Source organism: Pelmatolapia mariae, linkage group LG1 (assembly GCF_036321145.2).
Source record: "Pelmatolapia mariae isolate MD_Pm_ZW linkage group LG1, Pm_UMD_F_2, whole genome shotgun sequence".
Lineage (NCBI taxonomy): Eukaryota > Metazoa > Chordata > Actinopteri > Cichliformes > Cichlidae > Pelmatolapia > Pelmatolapia mariae.
In genome coordinates, this window is record NC_086227.1 from 8,457,624 (window position 1) to 8,477,099 (window position 19,476).

At 40.0% G+C, this 19,476-nt stretch overlaps 1 protein-coding gene across 1 annotated transcript in view; it reads left to right on the forward strand.

Annotated features, from left to right (window-relative positions):
• Positions 1 to 19,476, forward strand: part of LOC134625773 (protein kinase C-binding protein NELL1-like) — a 280,304-nt gene that overhangs the window by 242,774 nt on the left and 18,054 nt on the right. The window contains exon 16 of the mRNA XM_063471060.1: positions 11,715 to 11,855. Coding sequence (XP_063327130.1) covers positions 11,715 to 11,855 — 141 coding nt within the window. The remainder of the gene's footprint in view (positions 1 to 11,714; positions 11,856 to 19,476) is intronic.

Sequence of the window (19,476 nt, forward strand, 5' to 3'; positions counted from 1 at the left end):
ATTATATTCAATTGTTAATCAAATCAGTGTTTTTAATTTAGTTTCATATCATGATGAATTGTTTGAAACATGCAATTTTTCTATGTAGAGTCATTTAAATGTTCTATTGGAGGTGCACGTGAGAAGGCTTTTCTTTTTGGGGGGGGGATAGCATGCAGGAGGTAGGACATAGGACGACCACTCGTGAGATGCAAATTACTTGCAGTGTTCTCAAATAGGCACAAATCAACACAATTAGACATCACACAGACGTTGTACTGGGGGGCTGGCAGGTTAAAGACTGTTGAACTCTTTGCCCCATAAAGACGACATTTGACAACAATGCTAATAGGCGTTCAAGGGGGAAAGTGTTTAACGGTCTTTAACCTGCCAGCTCCCCAGGACAAAGTCTGTGTGATGTCTAACAGTGCTGATTTGTGCCTGTGTGAAAACAGTGCAGGTAATTTGCAGCTCGCCAGTGGTCGTCCTTTAAGTTTTAGTTGATTCTGCGTATAGTATTCATATTAAGAAAACATGAACAAATGCAAAGTCCATTGAAAGTGCTATCCCTGAAGATCCTTGCACTCCATGTGCAATATATAAAGACAGTATGAAATAATCATACTGTACCCGAACAGGAAGCGGTAGAAAAAAAAAAAGAAAAACCTTTGCTCTCATTTGGAACAAATTCTTCTTGCTTTTATTGACTAAGGTGGTAGCTGGATTGTGTGACTTTAGAATTGAGTGCATAAAAATGTTTGTTCTATCTAAAAGGTTTGGGAAGAAAGGCTCATCTTTGTATAATAAGGACAGTTCTCTACCTGCAGGTTATAAAAACCTGGCAGTCTTTTGAATGTTTTTTATGGGGCTTTTTTTGTCACCAGCCTCAGCTGTGTGGGTGTAAAGTTTGCTTCGTCCCAGTTTCGGCCTTTTGAGTCTCTAGCTTTGTGCTACATATTTTTAATTTTCCATCACTGGCACTGGCCTGTGTTGTTCTGTGAGCTTAAAGAGTCAGTCCATCTTTAACTTGAATTTTTTGACTTTGTGTTCATGTCATTCATCCTTAAATTTTTACAAATGCATTTTGAAATAAAATACCTTCGTCTATGCCCAAATTTCTCTCCTTTATAGAGCTGAAGACTTAAGTCAGTGTAGTTTTGATTCACTGCTCCTTCTTCTGGAATTCGTTTGATTACAATTATTATATTAACCCTTGCTGCTTTTGCATCAGGAGATATATTCCAGATTTTATCGCATTTTTAGTCACATTTTTTTCTTATAATTTACTCCTCTCACAGCCAAATCTTCAGCTTCAGATCTTCATCTTCAGTGAGTTAACGGCAAACAAAGTCACCACTTATCTCATTAAAATTATTAACTTATTTTCCAATTCCTTAAATTTGTAGCTAAGGAGGTAAAAAAATCATACGATTTCCTGTAATTCTTGGCTCTGCAGAGTTGAATCATTGATTTGGTAATCAGCAGTCATTAGCATGCAGGACATGTTTTGAAAGGCAATCAGGCAGAAACTAATTAACTCCCCTATTAACAGCATCAAATATCTATCAGTTAATTAACGTGGCAGTGAAGCTTCACAGCCGTGTTCTCCAAGAATGCAATATTATATTCAATATTATACAGTATCTCACAAAAGTGAGTACACCCCTCACATTTTTTAAAATATTTTGTTGTATCTTTTCATGGGACAACGCTGAAGATATGACACTTTGATACAATGTAGTCAGTATACAGCTTGTATAACAGTGTAAATTTGCTGTCACCTCAAAATAACTCAACATACAGCCATTACTGTCTAAACCGTTGGAAACAAAAGTGAGTACACCCCTAAGTGAAAATGTTCAAATTGTGCCCAAAGTGTCAATTTTTTTTAAATTCAATTCAATTCAATTTTATTTATATAGCGCCAAATCACAACAACAGTCGCCTCAAGGCGCTTTATATTGTAAGGGAGACCCTACAATAATGTTTGGCAACAATTATTTTCCAACACTGCCTTAACTTTGTTGGCCATGGAGTTCACTAGAGCTTCACAGGGTGACACTGCAATCCTCTTCCACTCCTCCATGATGACATCATGGAGCTGGTGGATGTTAGAGCCCTTGCACTCCTCCACCTTCCATTTGAGGATGCCCCACAGATGCTTAATAGGGTTTAAGTCTGGAGGCATACTTTGCCAGTCAAGTACCTTTACCCTCAGTTTATTTAGCAAGGCACTGGTCTTTTTGGAGGTGTGTTTGGGGTTGTTATCATGTTGGAGTACTGTCCTTCGGCCCAGTTTCTTCAGAATGTCACAGACAGTGTTGGTCAAGTTACTTGAAAAAGGTAATTAGTTACTTTATTACTTAGTTGCTTAGTTACTTTTTTAAAACATGATACAGAACTTGCAATTAACATTTAATATTAACATTGGAGCACGTTTGTGCAAAGGCTATCTGCCTTTCCAGTATTCAGCTTTCAAGAACTACATCTTACTTGACAAAATCTCCTTTTGTGAAGCAGTGTTTGCAGCGTCTGAGGCTCATTATTATCTCTGAATGCATTTTTTATAAGAGAAATATTCTGAGTTGAAACTCCGGCTGAAGTTGAATCGGTAAACATTTGAAGAAGCTCTTAAAGTCTAAGTGCTGAAAGGCTGTGAAATTAATCTTCCATGTGAAGACACCTTAAATGTAAATGACAAGAGGAGTGAGAAGTGTCGGCTGCAATCTCGCCGTTCAGAATGAGTGAAGTATTTTCTGATCTCCAACATTATATTGTTATTTCAGTTCTGTTTGTTCCTTTAACTGTATCCCCATTCACCTCTGCGACAGTTTCACAGCCTCAAAACTAAGTATATGCTATTGTAAATGATTTTTTTTTTAAAGATGGAAACAGTGGATGTAGGGAGGAAAGATGGAGATAAAATACTTTCATGTCCTTACAGTGCTGTCTGGGTTGCTGGAGTTTCCCCTAGAAGACTTGCCATAGGCAACGTGTAAGAGGAGTGCAGAGGGTTCTTGTTTTACCTCTGTGCATGACATATTCTCTGTCGCTGCATTTCATTCTCAATCTGTCTACCCATCTGTTGAACTCTCTTAGTATCTGTCTCTGTTTCTCATGTACATCTGTCTCTATCTTCTGACTCCACTCCTATCTCGCTCTCTGTTGCCCTCCCCTTCTGTGCAATAACGCTGCTCCACTGACACTCATCTGTATACTGTAGCTCAATGAGAGGTTGAAAACATCTAAATATAAAGCCAGCGGGAAAAGAGATGATCTTACTGCTGATCTTTTCATCTTCTCCCACGTTGATGTGTTCTTCGGGGCTGCCTGTCTTTCTCCAGTGGGCTTACATAGCTGCCACTGATCCACATTTGGACCACTCTGATTTTACTTTCTGAAAGTCTTTACACCAAAGGAGTCAAAAACTTAACAGCCGACCTAGGAATGAACTCCCGCTTCATATATATTCAACTTCATTGTCAAAAATAGCATAGTTTGAGTACGTAATGTACTAGAGTATGTTCTGCTGGAACAGAGCTGACAACTTCTGTTGTCACCAGTGTGACTTTATAAGAGAAGCAGCAGAAACAGCCGTGGGTGAAAACCAACCATGCCAGTGTCACTATTCAAGGTTTATGGTCCAATATCTCCTAAACGTTACATTAACCTCTAAACAACACATGAAGATTAGGTTAAATTAGCTAGAACTGAACCCCCGCCATTCATACTGAAGCCTCATTTTGAATAAATCACTGTAATGATTACATGATGAGGACTTTTTCTGGAGTGTTTTCACAAAATTATTGATTCAGACTTAAATGTTATTTAGGAAACAACTTTGGCAATGAATGCTTCATGATCGCCAGACATTGCTGAGCAATCACATTTTGCCTTCGGTACATTTAATATCAAAAGATGCTGGCATCTAAGTAAGACAAGTCTGTAGACATGCAGGTAATATATAACTACAGTGATTTTATTTAAATGTAGCTTCTGGGTGTGCTGTAATGAAGTCAGGAAAAAAGAAGAAAAAACTACAATAAATGCAACCATTTCCAAATTGCTGACGTCTGACAGTTAAGAAGTATCAGTATCAGTAGCAGTACAGGACAATGTAAAGTTAGCAAGTTAAACCACTTAACAGTTTAATTGGGTGAGTATCCTGACTGTTGAACCACTGCTGAACCTTGCACCCCTGTACACCAGACAGTTCCAGCGGTTGACAGGTTCGATTTTTCCTTAGCGCCTCGCACCCTTTACATAGTGACTTTTAGTTCCTTCTGGGTGAAGGTTTCTGGTCACAAAGTGTAGAACAACAAGGTTTAAAAACAGCCTCATTCCAGCAGCCGTCACTCAGATGAGCAAATTATAACTTTGTGCCTTCATGGGTGACATCATGCTCAAAATCATGATCATTATTAGTGCTTGTTTTCGGTATTTTGTGCTATGCTTGTTTATCATCTGTTGTGTATTATGCATGTTAGGTTGGCTGACTCACGACTACAGAACTAATTACCAACGGGTACAAATAAAGTAACCTGAACATGAACTTGTTTAGAAGTGCACACATGGACAGCTGTGAGCACCAAGGATGAGTAGTTGTTGTTATTATGCTATTTCCTGCCTCACCTGGAGTTCCCCTGGAGAGCAGATGTATAGTTGATGCCATTGTAGCGTGGTGTCTGCATGAACAGGGATTACATTGAGCCTTGCAGTCACACTACGTTCACATAATTTATATTACTCAAACCCGCGGGCTTGCAGAATATAAACTACAACACAGCAGTTCTTTAAGTGACAGGCTAAGCTCTTGTGTGGTCAGTCCACTGCTCCCTTAATCCAACATGCTGTTAGCTTTAAGCACCGTTACTGGTCACGGACCATCAGGCAGCAATGAACACAAACTCTGGTTGCTGTCTCTGTCTAAGGACACATTAATGTTAATGCGCCATGTGACATTTTCCATGATGTTGTGTTAGTAGGTTAGTAGGGCTGGAATAGCTGTAATTATGTAAAGCTCAAGAGGCCAGAGGATTCTCTCAAGTGCTTTGGGATTATTTTAACTACAGTATGTTTGGGTTAATTCCAAGTTTTCTATCTGAGCTAAAGTGCACAGCTCTTCACAATCTGTGTTGTCATAAAGTTCTCATTACTCACGGGGAACATCCACACTGGGCAGAAGTGAACTTGTTTGCATTGTAATAGAAGGAAACAGAAGGAAACATGAAATGCAGTCTGCTCTCTTTTCCTTTTTGTGGCTATAACAAAGATTTATGAGGTGTTAACAGAGGTTAACACTTGCTGGGCCTTAAAGTTTTCAGGAAAGTCCTTCAACCACTTTGGCAGAGTTCATTTCAAAGCTGCCTCTTTGTGCTGCCTGTGAGGGCTTCTTTTGTATTTGCCATATAAACAAACTAGGGAGTAAAATAGATCACAAAGAATGATCCAAAAACTAGCAAAATCAAAACAGTAAGAGCAAACCAAAGGCAGGGCAGCCAGGGGAATGAAGAAACACAGACTACATATACACACCAGGGAGGGGGATAATGAGACATGAGTGAACTGAGTAAAAACAATCACATAGGTGGGAAAGGGAACACAGGGAAGTTAAAAACAAAAACGAACAACAACATAGAAAAAAAAACAGAAAGCCACATGATGAAATATTCTTAGCAGGACAAAAGGACACAATACAGAAAGCAACATAAGGAAATCTGGTCCTCAAGAGAAGCAAATACAAATTTACAAAAGGCCCCGGGGCAGACCCAGGACACGCTGGAGAAATTATAACTCTCGGCTGGCCTAGGAACGCCTTGGTGTTCCCCCGAACAAGCTGGGGAGGTGGCCGGGGAGAGGGAGGTCTAGGCTTCTCTGCTTAGGCTGCTGCCCCCACAACCCGGACCCAGATAAGCAGAAGATGGATGGATGGATAAATGGATGGAACAGCTTAAGGAGATTTTGTCCTCAAGAGAACCAAATACAAATTTACAAAAGAATCAATTCAAAAACACAACATAGCCATAAACTTGACTTTTCATTATTGATTATTAGTATAGCCTGTCCTCATCCAGCCAAAATTGTACATTTGTCACTGACAATAATAAAAAATATTGGAGGCTGCCTATGCTGCCCCTCAGCCACCTATTAGCTACACCTCGGATATCGATTTCAAAATCCTGTTTTTGAGTTATCGTATTCAGAAACTCGGGTGTTCACACCCAAATGTGACGTTGCCATGTAAAAATAAGGCTTACATTTCTCCCATGCTGCAGCAAGGGGAAAATAATTTTTACAGTCATTTTTAAATGTGAAGATGTTGAAAACAGTGAAATTACAAATCTGATAACAAAATAAAAAATAAAGTACATTTCAAATTGACCTTCCCTGTACTCTAGTGTCTGAATTTGATAATTGTACTTACCATAAAAGTGTTGATATCGTATTTATTCATTTGGAATAATTTTGTAATCCAATCTAATAATAATTAAATCATTCCACATGACAATATATATAACAGAGATGACCGAAAAAAATATGCAGTCTAGATGGGTAGTGGTCAGTTGGTGATCATTTTGTTCATTCTTCCTGTTTCCTGGAATTAAAAACACACACACACAATAATAGTGTCCTAACACACATGCTTTTGAAAAGGTGATGATGGCAGTAAAGCTTTTATCCCATTGTTGCTGTTCTTCTTGTGTCCTCCTCATTCTTCACACCTTGATGTTGAGAGTCTGTTTACAACAACAATGTCAAATATGGAAATAATGAGCTTAGTGCATATCGTGAAAACCAAAGCCCTACACATTTGAGGAGTTTGCGTGTGTTGGGTGGCATGAATTGAATTAGAGAATCAGAGAGTAATTTGACAGGATATGATGCCTACACTAAAGATGTCAAAATACAGGCCTAGCTATTTAGATAACAGAAAATGAAAGACAGAGCTTATTCCTTCATTTAATTGAAAATAAACTTGTTCCTTAGTCACATCAGTGAATTCAAGTTGGGCTGCTGAAAGACACAGTGAGAGGAGAAAACTGAAACATTACAGAGAGAAGGAGAAACAACATATAAAATATTCAACTTGGCGACAGTGAGACATCTGGAGACACGTTCAGTCTCAAACATTTGTTATTTTGCAGAATACGTGCTCGGCAGTGAGTGACAGGCAGTGGGTTTTACACGCCGTGTGACTCTGTTATCATAGCAAGGTCATTGTAGGAACGAGCCTCACCAAGAAATGTGTTCGGCAAGTGTAGTGAGGCCTGAGCAGAGAGGTTGGGGCACTATGTTTCATTGCTCAGCCAAAAAAAACACAAGTTTAAAACATATTAAACACTCGATCATTCCTGATGACCCTTGTCCCAGGTTTTATGTCTACAAACAAACGGTGATGAAACTACCATCCTTTCTTCCAGCTATGGGTGATAAACTAGGAAACCTCAGATATAACCTGCTTCCTCCTAGCTCATAGTATGTTTGGTTTTTTTTTTAAAAATTAAAACCAATCATATTGTCACCGAGCTTGATGCAATGGCCATTTATCCCGACTCTGACTTTGTCATGTAACTGAAGCAGATTGTGATCAGTGCCTTTGTTCTTGCACAATACCTCAATTAGGAGTTGAGAGCATGTGATTTGACCTTGATCAAATCAGCACCGCTGTGCATATATTACGAAATCTGACTCTGCTCTTCTTAGAGAGAAAGCCCAGTGTAGATAACCTCTTGAAGAGACTTTTAAAACTGTAGAAATATTTGTCCCTACTGGTGACAATGTGAGGTTTTTGTCATCTTCTTTTATTTTTTCTGTATTTTATTCTACTGGAAAACCTTGGGTCTTGACATTGATATGCATATTTGCCAACTTACCAAGAAGCAGGATATTGCACCCTGACACATTGCAATTATAAGTCAACCCACATGACCTGATGGATTCTCTCCCAGGCCTCCAAGCTAGAAACTACAAGACAATCCAATGTGTCTGGGCTGCTTTGATGACATAAATGGGATCGCTCCACTAGACAGTGCAGGTGGTTTGTTGTTGTGGCTGATCTGTGAATAGAGTAGATGGATGACGAGTATTGCTTTAGTGTCCAAACTACACTGCATACTGTACCAAAGCAATCTTTCAGCCTTTAAAGAATCTGCTTATTTGCACTCTTTTGCATACCATCAGTTCTCCTAGCAACACTGCTATCAGTGCAGAATATTTAAGAAACTTTTTCAGACTTTTCTTCCTCTTCTAGCAACGGATGTCAGCTTTTGTCAAATAACATCTTTGCCCTGTAGCCTGCAACGACCACTACCAGATTATGGTCTGCCCATTGAAAATCACTGACCTATTCAGTGCATAGCTCACTGATGCAGCACAGTCAGAAGTGACACTTTCTTCTGTGTCACTTCTGACTGTGCTCCCTGTGTGCTGCAGCACTTTGGATTCCAAATGAAACACTGAGTTAAATTTAAGCTTCATAGCCATAGCCAATGAACGTCACAGATGATACTTTACAAAATCCATGTCGGGAGGAGGTGAGGGTTGATGGGAAGGTCAACAAAACTTTGGACAGCGATGCATTCACTGATTCAAGGTGTTTCTTTTAACCATGATAATTACATAACCTAAACAGTGTGTTTATTATAAAATCAAGTGCAGCCCTTTAAGGGAACAGAGCGAACCACAACATCCACTAAAGCAGTTTCTGTCACTGTTGATGTGTAACTCACAAGTATTCATTGCATTACCAAATTACAAAACTATGTCAATAACTATGTACAAACTACTTTTCTTGCACCATATGGACTTTCTTTCTGTCTATGTCTATGTAGGACTTTATTGCTTGTATTGGACAAGATGACTAATGTCATGAAAATTCAACTGACTGGCCCCCAGTTACCATGTCTGTGTTGCTGCTGTGCTGTCCTAAAATACATCATTCTTAAACCATACAATCAATATCTGTATAAATACTTACCCTGCAGAGAAACTCAAACTAGGTGGCATAATACTGTTTGAGACTGACATGTTTCCATGCTCCGTTTCCAAAACAAGATGAAAAAATACAGTTAGGTATCATATTTTTTTGTAACCTTGTGAAGAAAATGAGCTTTTTGTTATTCGAATGCATTTTTAAATTTAAATAGACAATAAATATGGGAATTGGGAACATTTCTAGCCAAAGATGAAATAAAAAAGACTTCACATGACTCACAGTGTAACTGGAAGTATTTTTTGTTGCGTGGAAAGACATTTTGGAATACGTCCTTTGTCATCAATTATGGAGCAATATGTTGGTAAGCAATGCTGGATTACTGTTATTAAGAAAGCAGGCAGCACTCTTGCCTGTTATTTGTGTACTGTAGATTTTTCATAGAGAGTATTATCTTTTCAAATCCTTTTCCATTACGAAGATAAGCATGTTTACTAATGCAAAACTATAAAGGCTATTCCATGAGTTTCAGTATTAATGATTCAGAATACTGAGTTCTAAACTATACATGTGAGTATTTAGCATAAATGGATTTCAAATAGTAATCTTTCTGTGATGCTAATTCACACTTTCTTTCCAGTGTTTTTCCAAGGGCCTTTAATTTGAAAATTAACTGTCTGTTTTAATCAGTGTGGCTATGCGTGTGTATAAGCAAATGATATGAGTGCTTGGGTGGCTCTGCGTGGACTTTGTTTTTTATGGCTTTCAGTGAAAAATGGAAAATGGAAACAATACAAATCTGGACAAATGATTATACTCTGACTGACTAACCAAAGCCAGGTCTTAAACTATATCTGTCTACAGTAAATAAAAATATGACATTCTTTCATCCCTTCTGGATGCAAAAACAATGTGCATAATTATGAAGCAGTTACCTAGTTTTGACAACACACAGTCGTTGAGCATATGCCCCCTCGTGTACTTGCGCAGTGCTGCTCTTTTGTTGGAGGAGTCTGCTTCTCTCAGCCACCAGTCAGTTCTAATATTGGGTTGTTTAAGTGAGATGTCAGAGAGGGAATCTTTTGGTGTAACTTTGACCAGCTCTTTGACCTGAGAGGCGGGCAGAGGGCAACCCTCCCAGCAGCTGTCACGTCTTATTACCTACAGCGCACCAGGCTGCAGTGTTGAGCTCTCCTTGTGTTTATACACCAGTAAATATGTGTGTGGTTTAAAGTCCTGGGCAAGGTGTGTACTTTCACAACAGGGCTGGAGCAGTGCAAACATGACCGTTGTTCAAATACCAAATCAATTTTTTTTAATACCGTTTTTCTTGTTACAGCATGTTAACTATTAACCTTAAGCACGGTGGGATTGGTGGTATTTCAGCATACTGAAGTCAACAATGCTATAAAAAAATCATCATAGGCAAGATGTCATTTCACAGTGTAACTGTGTCAGGCAGATGGATCCACTGCAGATGGGAACACCCCGACAAGAGCTGCAGTTTAGACATCTACAATTTGGCTAAACATTACAATTTTTCCCTAGTCAAACTCACTCGAATCCTTACACATGCCCATTTTTCCTGGTTCTAACACATCAACTCTGAGGACTAAATGTTCACGTGATCCCTAAAATATCCCACCCACTAAAAGGAGCCAAGAGATAATTAGTTATTCAGTTCCCCGTCAGTGGTCACAAAATTGCTGTATCTCGGTTTTAGTACATACATGAACAATGGATTGCCCTGTCACTGGCACTCTTATATGGAGCATAACTGTTTGCACTTTGCTCTTCCCCTTAATGACAGGCTTAATCTGCAACACTATCAGGCTGAACAAGACAAAGCCCAGCAGATTTCAGAAAGTGTGGATATTGACTTATTTTGATCATATTACCCTACACCAACAAGTCATGCATGGAGCTGTTTCTTGCATTGACATGCAAGAAACAAAATCCAAGTTTACAGTCAAGCAAGAGCTGCAAGATGAAGCACTGTATATTTGCCACTTACTTCTATTACAAGCCTCTTTTCTGCCACATGCACTACACAGGCAAGTTAGTTTGGAATCCCCAGCATTTTCACTCAGATTACTTGCACATATAGGTGACGCAGCGGTTGCTAAGGAAGTAGAGCTGCTGCTCAGTCCCCGGCTCCTCCACATGCAGGGCCTCAGGTTCTTTTCTAAAGATATGTTTCTCTTTTTTCAAGAAATATTGCCAACTGTAATTATCGTCATGTACTGGTAAATCATTTGAGTTGTCACATAGTGTGTACCTCCTCGAGTCAACTGTATATCACTGCTGGACTTGGGAAGATATTTAGGTTGTTAATTTTTACAGTGCAGTGCTCACACCGTAAATAATGGATCAGAGAGATGTACTCTCCCAGGAAGGTGCAAAGACCTAACACCTCTGGGCTGAGCCTCTGTATGCATGCTGCACACCAGAGACAAAGTGTGAATGAGCAAGGAGAAGAAATAGAAAGGGGGAGAAAAAAAGTGCGCAACTGGAAACAACTCTGCAGCCAAATGGTGTGATTTCTAAGAGACTTTGATCCCTGCTGCGGCAGACAAGCTGGAGATGTGTTTGGCTGTCTAATGTGGGCATCCGCTGACCCAGCTCTGCTGTCGCGGCAGTGGTTTTGTTCTGATTGGCTGAACCGCCGCTGCTGCACAGCGCAGATCAAAGAACAGGCAGAACATCAAATGACACAAAATGAGCTGAAGTTTCAGGTTCGCGCTTGTTGCCAGGAAAATGTTTTGACTGACAGTGATGTTGCTGCGTGTGTTCGTGTCCTCAGATATTGACGAGTGTGCAGAGGGCCTGATTGAGTGCCACAACCACTCCCGCTGTGTCAACCTGCCTGGCTGGTACCACTGTGAATGCAGAAGTGGTTTCCATGACAATGGCTCCTACCTGCTCGACGGGAGCTCCTGCATCGGTGAGCATACACTGAATTGAAACTTATCACTACTGGAAACATCACCTCCTCAGCTTCTGTGTGCCCGCCACCTAGCAGCTGTAGACTCGTCTCTTTTTCTCTGTCTAATTATACTGTTACTGTCTATCTTCCATCTCTAAACCTAAGCACAGAATGCGATGTTGTGTATTGGTTTAGCACATTTCTGTTTGATTTAACATGCCCTCTATGGGACAACCAGTCTAATTAAAGGTCTTGTCACCTTTAAAGCTCGAGATCCAACCGCTTGGTGTGAGCTATTCATGGGAACACATGTCGGCCTTGTGCCATTGTTATAGTTTTTGCATTGGGGGAATTTCGCCAGCCAATAACAAGAAACAGTATTGGCATTTTTTGTGCTATTTGCTTTTCCCATGGCTGAACAAAAACAAAAGTTTATTTTTCCTAAATTTTGAGTGGCCGGGTGTGACTCACACTTTGGTTACATAGGTTACTGTGAGGCTATTTCATGTAGAAGGTTGCTTTGAGCTAGTGTTTAGCAGATTTACACTACATTGCCAAAAGTATTTGCTCATCTGCCTTCATATGTATATGACTTGACTGACATTCCATTCTTAATCCATAGGGTTTAGGAGTGTCTTTATGGGAATTTTTGACCGTTCTTCCAGAAGCAGATTTATGAGGTCAGTCACTGATGTTGGACGAGAAGGCCTGGCTCACAGTCTCTGCTTTAATTAAGGTTTTCTGTTGGGTTGAGGACAGGACTCTGTGCAGGCCAGTCAAGTTCTTCCACACCAAACTTGGTCATCTGTGTCTTTATGGAGCTTGCTTTGTGCACTGGTGCACATGTTAGAACAGGACAGGGCCATCCCCAAACTGGGGAGCATGAAACTGTCAAAAATATCTTGGTATGCTGAAGCATTAAGAGTTCTTTTCACTGGAAGGGGCTGAGAACAACTACTTAAAAAAGAAACATACCACAACCCCCCCCCCCCCCCCCACCCCCCCACCCACCCCCCCAAACTTTAGATTTTACACAGTGCAGTCAGACAAGTACCTCATCTATCAGATGAGGCATCCTATCACAATACCACACTGGAATTTACTGAGCTCCTGAGAGGGACCAATTCTTTCACACATGTTTTTAGAAGCAGTCTGCATGCCTAGTTGCTTAATTTTATACACCTGTGCCCGTGGAAGTGACTGGAACACATAAATTCAATGATTTGGATGGCTGACTGAAGACTTTTGGCAATATAATGTAGCTAATGTTTAATTTGATTAAGATCACATTTGTTAATAGCAACAGAACTCGAGTAAACAGTAGCTGCTCGCTGATTCCTGATCCTGTGACATCAGTGCCTCATTTTATGTTTATTTCCCACATTCTTCCTTTACAAGAACAGAAGCTCAGATAAAGATTTCTCAAAAAATTCAAGCCATTGCTTTGCTTTTTTTTCTTTTTTTTTTGCCCATGCACCATTGCAGTGTGTAATAGGTGTGGCGACAGGATCGCTTGGCTGAGTGAAATGCTTTTGCCTTGATTTAACCTTTAAATCATATTGCAACATCAGCAGTCTGGTTTGATTTATTTACTTGAAGAAGAGAGGCATGATTTCAGTAGATTCCCTTCCAAGAGAGTGGTTTCACTTCAACTCAGTTCTGAAGGAAAGCGATAAGAGAGATGTACCAGAAATGTCAGACTTTAACCGACAACAGCTTTGCATCACATTAACACACAGACTGAACACCCACCTCATATTGCCACACTACAAATGTTTTGCCATTATGATGTCCTATTTGCTCATTCAATTAGTGATTAAATCTTTTCATGCACAGTGACTTGCAGGTCAGCACAACCACCGACTGCAAATATAATTCATGTTGGTCTCAAAAATACAAATAAAAACTTGAAATATCTCAAACCCAGTTTTTCAGGTTTTTGCAGTTTTGTATACCTTTGCCAGGTATTTAGACAGTGGAGTGAAAGTGTTATTTCCCTCAGTGGTAATATTAAAGGAAAAAATGACTACAGTTATCTGCTTGGTATCAAAAATACAGCCCATATAATCTTGCAGCTCTGAAATGATGGTGGCTTGGTTCTACATGGATATTGGCAGCTGCAGAGAGCTCACATCAGCTGCTGTGGATCGTGATGGTTTCAGAGTTGTTGTGAATAAAGCATCAGGAACTGCTGTAGAAAATCCTTCTTGCAATATAATCCACTTCTCCACTCTGGTTCTTAATTTCAACACATTCCACAAAGCTCCTTCCCTAAGTGCACCGCTTTTTTTGGTGTCATAATTTTTCTTGTACTTCTATCAGAAGAAGTAGTACTTATTTGATCAAGTGTCTAGTGGCACAACAAGAAAACACTGTGTAATGAGATGTCTTTATGATAATATGATGCATAAATATGTTTGATTGCCTTCATCTAATGGTCTTTAGTTACTCTGATGTGCACATTCAGTCATGAGTCTTCAAGCAAGTCTAACTGGATGTTAACTTTCTTGTGTTCTGAGGCTTTATGACTGGAAATTTGGTGTATGCAGTGGTGTGATTAGTGAAAGCACTTGTGTTGCTTTCTAGGCTTCATAAATGTGGATGGTACATGTCTGATGCGTTTGAGTGCATGTTGGAGAGATAGTATATCCGCCACCTTTTCTCCGCCCACTTTACAGTATTAGGCTGGAAGCCGGCAGGGGAAATAAGTACAAATGACATTTTAACAGGATTTTCCCCCTTCCACAATATCCCTCCAACAGCCCTTCATGAGTCAACCGAACATAAAGTAGCATTTTGTAATAAGAAAGCCAGCTCGAAGCAGGGAGCAGCAGTACTAGTCAGTTAACTACGTTGTTGGCTCTGTGTTTGCCAAGAGCGTGTCACCACCGCACAGGATGAAACACCCTGTGCGAGTTACTCCTCGTCATTATTTTTTTACAGAATATCCAACAGATTAACAATAAAGGTTTGTGGGAGCAACACTGTGGAGAAGGAAAACTTCAAAGACTTTTGATGAACCAGCACCCTCCCTAAATGAATATCTATGAGATATGATTGCTCTCATATTTTCGTACACAGAACTGCTTCTATGTGGATAGCTTCTCATTCACTTGTTTTTTGTTTTTCTTTTCACTAGCCACTGAGATCTATGCATAAAATGCCAAATCCTGTCCTTTTACTTATATTGGGTTAAGGAACACTTGGAAAACACTTCAGAGCTCAATGGAGGGAAACAAACACTCATGATATCTACACTGACATGGATTGAGTAATGTGATAGGAACAAAAGGATGCTACATTGTTTGATGGAAATGGAAATGATCAACAGAGGGCGGAATTCAAAGACACCCCAAAAATCAAAATGAAAAAATGGTGCAACCCTTTCACGTCTGTCACATGTGCTCAGGGTGAACCTGCTCTCATCTGTGAGAAACACAGGTCGCCAGCGGTGGACCTGTGCTAATTCTGATATTCTACGGCAAATGCCAATCAGGCTCCACGGTGGCGGGCAGTGAGCACAGGGCCCACTAGAGGACGTTGGGCCCTCAGGCCACCCTCATGCCACCAGTACTGACACTCACCCTAGCCAAACAAAACAGTCAGGAAACATGTGGAGGGAAAAATATCAGAGGTGTTCCCTACCCTGCACCCTTGCAGCCATGCAGGAGATGGCTAGGGAGAAGAATTAGAGACTCTTTGTACAAGTGTAAGTAATTGCATATGGCAAAGAGGTTAGGACACACAAATCTAAAACTCAAATAAATTCAGTTTAACATATTACTTTAAAATAAACTGGAATAGGTTCCGGTTATGTGGTGGCAAAAATAACTCAAGTGGTAATCAGTCGGAAGTATTCTGTGTTTTGGCAAAAAAGGAAATTAAGGAATTATACAGTGTTGATGGATGTGTGCCCTGTGAAAATGGCTTGTATGAAAAGGACGTGTCACTTTTTTTTATATAAATAAGTGTTTTGTTGTAACGTTGGCATTAATTTCTGTTTTTGAACGTAGAGCAAATGACTCAGCTGCTCTGAGGGCATCCTGCTGTGTGACACATGGATCTACAAGAGTGTTTTATTTGTGAAGCCACTAAGTGCACTCTGCCTCAGTTTGGGCGTGAGAGGGCCATTCATCAGCTGTCACACAGGCGCTTCAAACACATCCGCATAGTCTGCCTTCCTCTCTGTGTCATATTGTGTTTTCTCACGATAGATTTCACTGCATTCTTAGTTCTGTGTGTTGGCTTGGCTACACCACGTCGCGATGCCCCAGGCAAAACACTGTATAGTGTTGCATTGTGCCACGCAACTCTGCTGTGGTGAGGCTGTGACTGAAAGCTGCATGGGCTGCGTTTTGACAGTCGTTCATTACGCCTAATGCTTTAGGGGGAGACAGGTGGCTTTAATAAACAGATTGTGAATAAAGATGAGGATAATACCGCATAAACTCGCACTGTCTCCCTGCAAGACAGGGTTTCTGCATCATTTTCCCTCCCTCTGTGGTGTACGTGACCTTTTCCATATGGACTGCCTGGAGACATACCAAAGAAAAATAGTGTAAATACTAAAATACCCAAGCTTTCTGATGCTCTATAATTACCAGCATCTGTCAGAGGGATTTAGTAATTTGTGCGCTTGTTGTAAATGTGTGTTATCATGTACATACGCAGGATTAGTGCTTTCATGTGTAACAGCACATTTAACTGCGAGTGTAAGTTCTACATGTGATTGGCTGTGCTCAGATGGTTACTCTAAAGGGCTTTTTGTATTTAGTCATCTTTCGTAGGCCACATGTGAGAACAGGCTTCATCTGTGAGCAGCAGCTTGTGGCTGAATGTGGCGAATGTAGCATGAAGAGCATTAATCCTCCACCAGCAGAGGTACAGTGTGTCTGACTGGCTGATGGGGATTTCATTTAGCGTATGCAAATAGTCTGTTGCTGGCACAATAAATTCCCGACTGCGCCGCTTTCTGATCTCTATCTCTCTGTATCGTGCAAACTTGATACTGCAACCAATTAGAGCGCTATACATTAAGCAGTGTCACCATTGTTGGGGATGATTTGGCAACAGGCACTGGCCAAGATTCATGTATCCACACAAAGCAGGTCTGCCCGCTGGGTACCACTCATCATTTTCCACCAGCAGTAACATAAATATATGTTGCATGGTGTTAACAGTCTGAGCAACTTGTGCCAGAGGTGCTAAAAATGTCAGTGTAGCACTCCAAAGGTACAAGTCATGTGTTTTTGTTGCTTTAATGTGTCCTTTGATAACATTACACTCTTATAGCAAGTTAATATTAACTTGTAAGCACTGATTGAGGTAGCAATAAATCGCCTTACATTTGTTTGGCTGTGTTTTTCACTCACAATTCATAAAGCAGTACAAACTTTACAGCTGCCCCTGATCAGCTGTATTATTTAAGATGCACTCTGGCACTCACTACAAATACCTTTTCAATTCAATTCAATGTAATTTTATTTATACAATGCCAAATCACAGCAACAGTTGCCTCAAGGTGCATTATACTGTAAAGTAAAGACCCTACAATAATACAGAAAAACCCCAACAATCAGAAAATCCCCTATGAGCAAGCCCTTGCAAACAGTGGGAAGGAAAAACTCCCTTTTAACAGGAAGAAACCTCTGGCAGAACCTGGCTTAGGACCATTTGGAGGCAAGGAGCGAAAGAGACACTTTACCATCTAACTTTACTTTTGTGAGTATGCACAAAGCTATAGCTCAATAAAGGGATCTTTACTGCAGTCAGCTTCTTAATATCTGTGCTTTAAAAACTCCCCATTCATCTGTGTCTTGGTGTTATTAAAGACATGTCTAAAACTGTGCACATGCCTTCTTGTTTGAACCATGATGTTGATGTCTGTTATTGATTTGGGGGAAATGGGAATAGTTAAAGGCCTTATTAAGACATGGCTCTAGTGAGCCACGTGAAATATTCACGTGGCGACATTTTCTTTCTTACATTTTCTGTACATGTAATTCCTATGAAGCAAAAGAAAAACTTGAGATTTTCTAAATGCTTAGTTTTACACAGTTTTTTCTACTCTTGTGATGTCAGTGGGGGCAAATATTGCTATGATGGTCATCTCAAGCACACAGTTCTGGATATGGAATAGAAACCACCTTTCTTTTTGTGAGGAAAAGTCATAGTCAGATGGTTACTATCGAGACAGAACCAAAAAAAAGGGTTTTATAGACCAGAAAATAGTTAAAGTAATGCAAGTAAGATGTAAGAATTTGTACATTAAGTGGACTGGTATTTATAGAAATGTTTGTTCTACTGTAGTTGAGCATTTAAACCACTGTTTTACTACAAGCCGCATTCATACAGTACTTTGGTCTATGCCTTTAAGTATTTTCTGATTATCACACTCAGGCACAATTTGGGGTTTGGGATCTCACTCAAGGACACTGAAGTTCAAATCGCTGCCCTTCCAATTAGTAGACAGCCTGCTCTACCTTCTGAGCCACAGCCGTCACATAGTGAAATGTTGGATGTTGTGTATGATAACATGCTTCCCTACCACTGATGCGTCAATTGGATTTGAGGCCGGAGTACCCCACTCTAAAGATGTGTTAGTTGTTAGTTTTATGCCAGATGTGACAGGAGCCAAACTTTACAAAAAGTTCCAAAAACCTTTATTTGGAACTAGTATTTTGGGATCAAGAGGTGTTTTTTTTAGCAAATAGGAGACAAGCTTTTGTGCTCTTTTTGGTCAGCGGTGGCTTTTACTCTCCCAGGGGTGCCGTTTTTGCCCAGTCTCTTTCTTGTGGCTTTTTTTTTTTTTTTTCAGATAGGTTCCAGGTGTGTTTGGATAGCTTTTTTCTCTCAAAAAACAAAATAATCATTTAAAAACTGTATTTTGTGTTTACCTGTGTTATCTTTGTCTAATATTACAATACGTTTGATGATCTGAAACATACACAGGTGACAAAAGATAACAAAACAATAAAAAAATAAGATCAGCAAAGGGGCAAGTACTTTCACAGTACTGTATACAAATTAAAAAACAAAGCTGAGGCAGTGTTATCATGCAGAGCTCAGTCTGGCATGCCCAAAAATCATCTGATGGAAATGTGGACAGTAAGAATCAGCAAGGAAACATGGTGATGTGGAAATCAGTCTTCTTAACCGTGCTGACGGTCATCACTCACCTTGAGTCGAATGTAAATTGACCTGTTGACTATTTTCCTCCCAGTGGGAGTACAATGCTTCAATATACATATATTGAAGCAATTTAACTACTTATAATGTAGTTTCAATTTTTTTTCTGCTTTTGCAATTTGCTCATGTAACACTGCTAGCATGCGGCCAGTACCGAATGAGTGTGATTGATGACTTCAGGCAGCAGGCGCTAGCAGGGAAGAGGGAAAAAAACAAACTGCTGTTAAAAGAAAATTGTTTTCTTCCTTTTTTCTCCGATTACTTCACATTTAGTAGGGATAAAGTGAGTTAAATTATAGGGCTTGGTAATAGTTATGGACAGACATTTGGCACCTTCCTTCCTGTGCCATGCTGATAAAGAAAAGCAGAGAAAAATGCCATCCGCTCTCTCTGTTATGATTAGTTTATTTGATCTTTAGTGGGTAAAAGTAGGAAAGAAGCTGACTGAGCA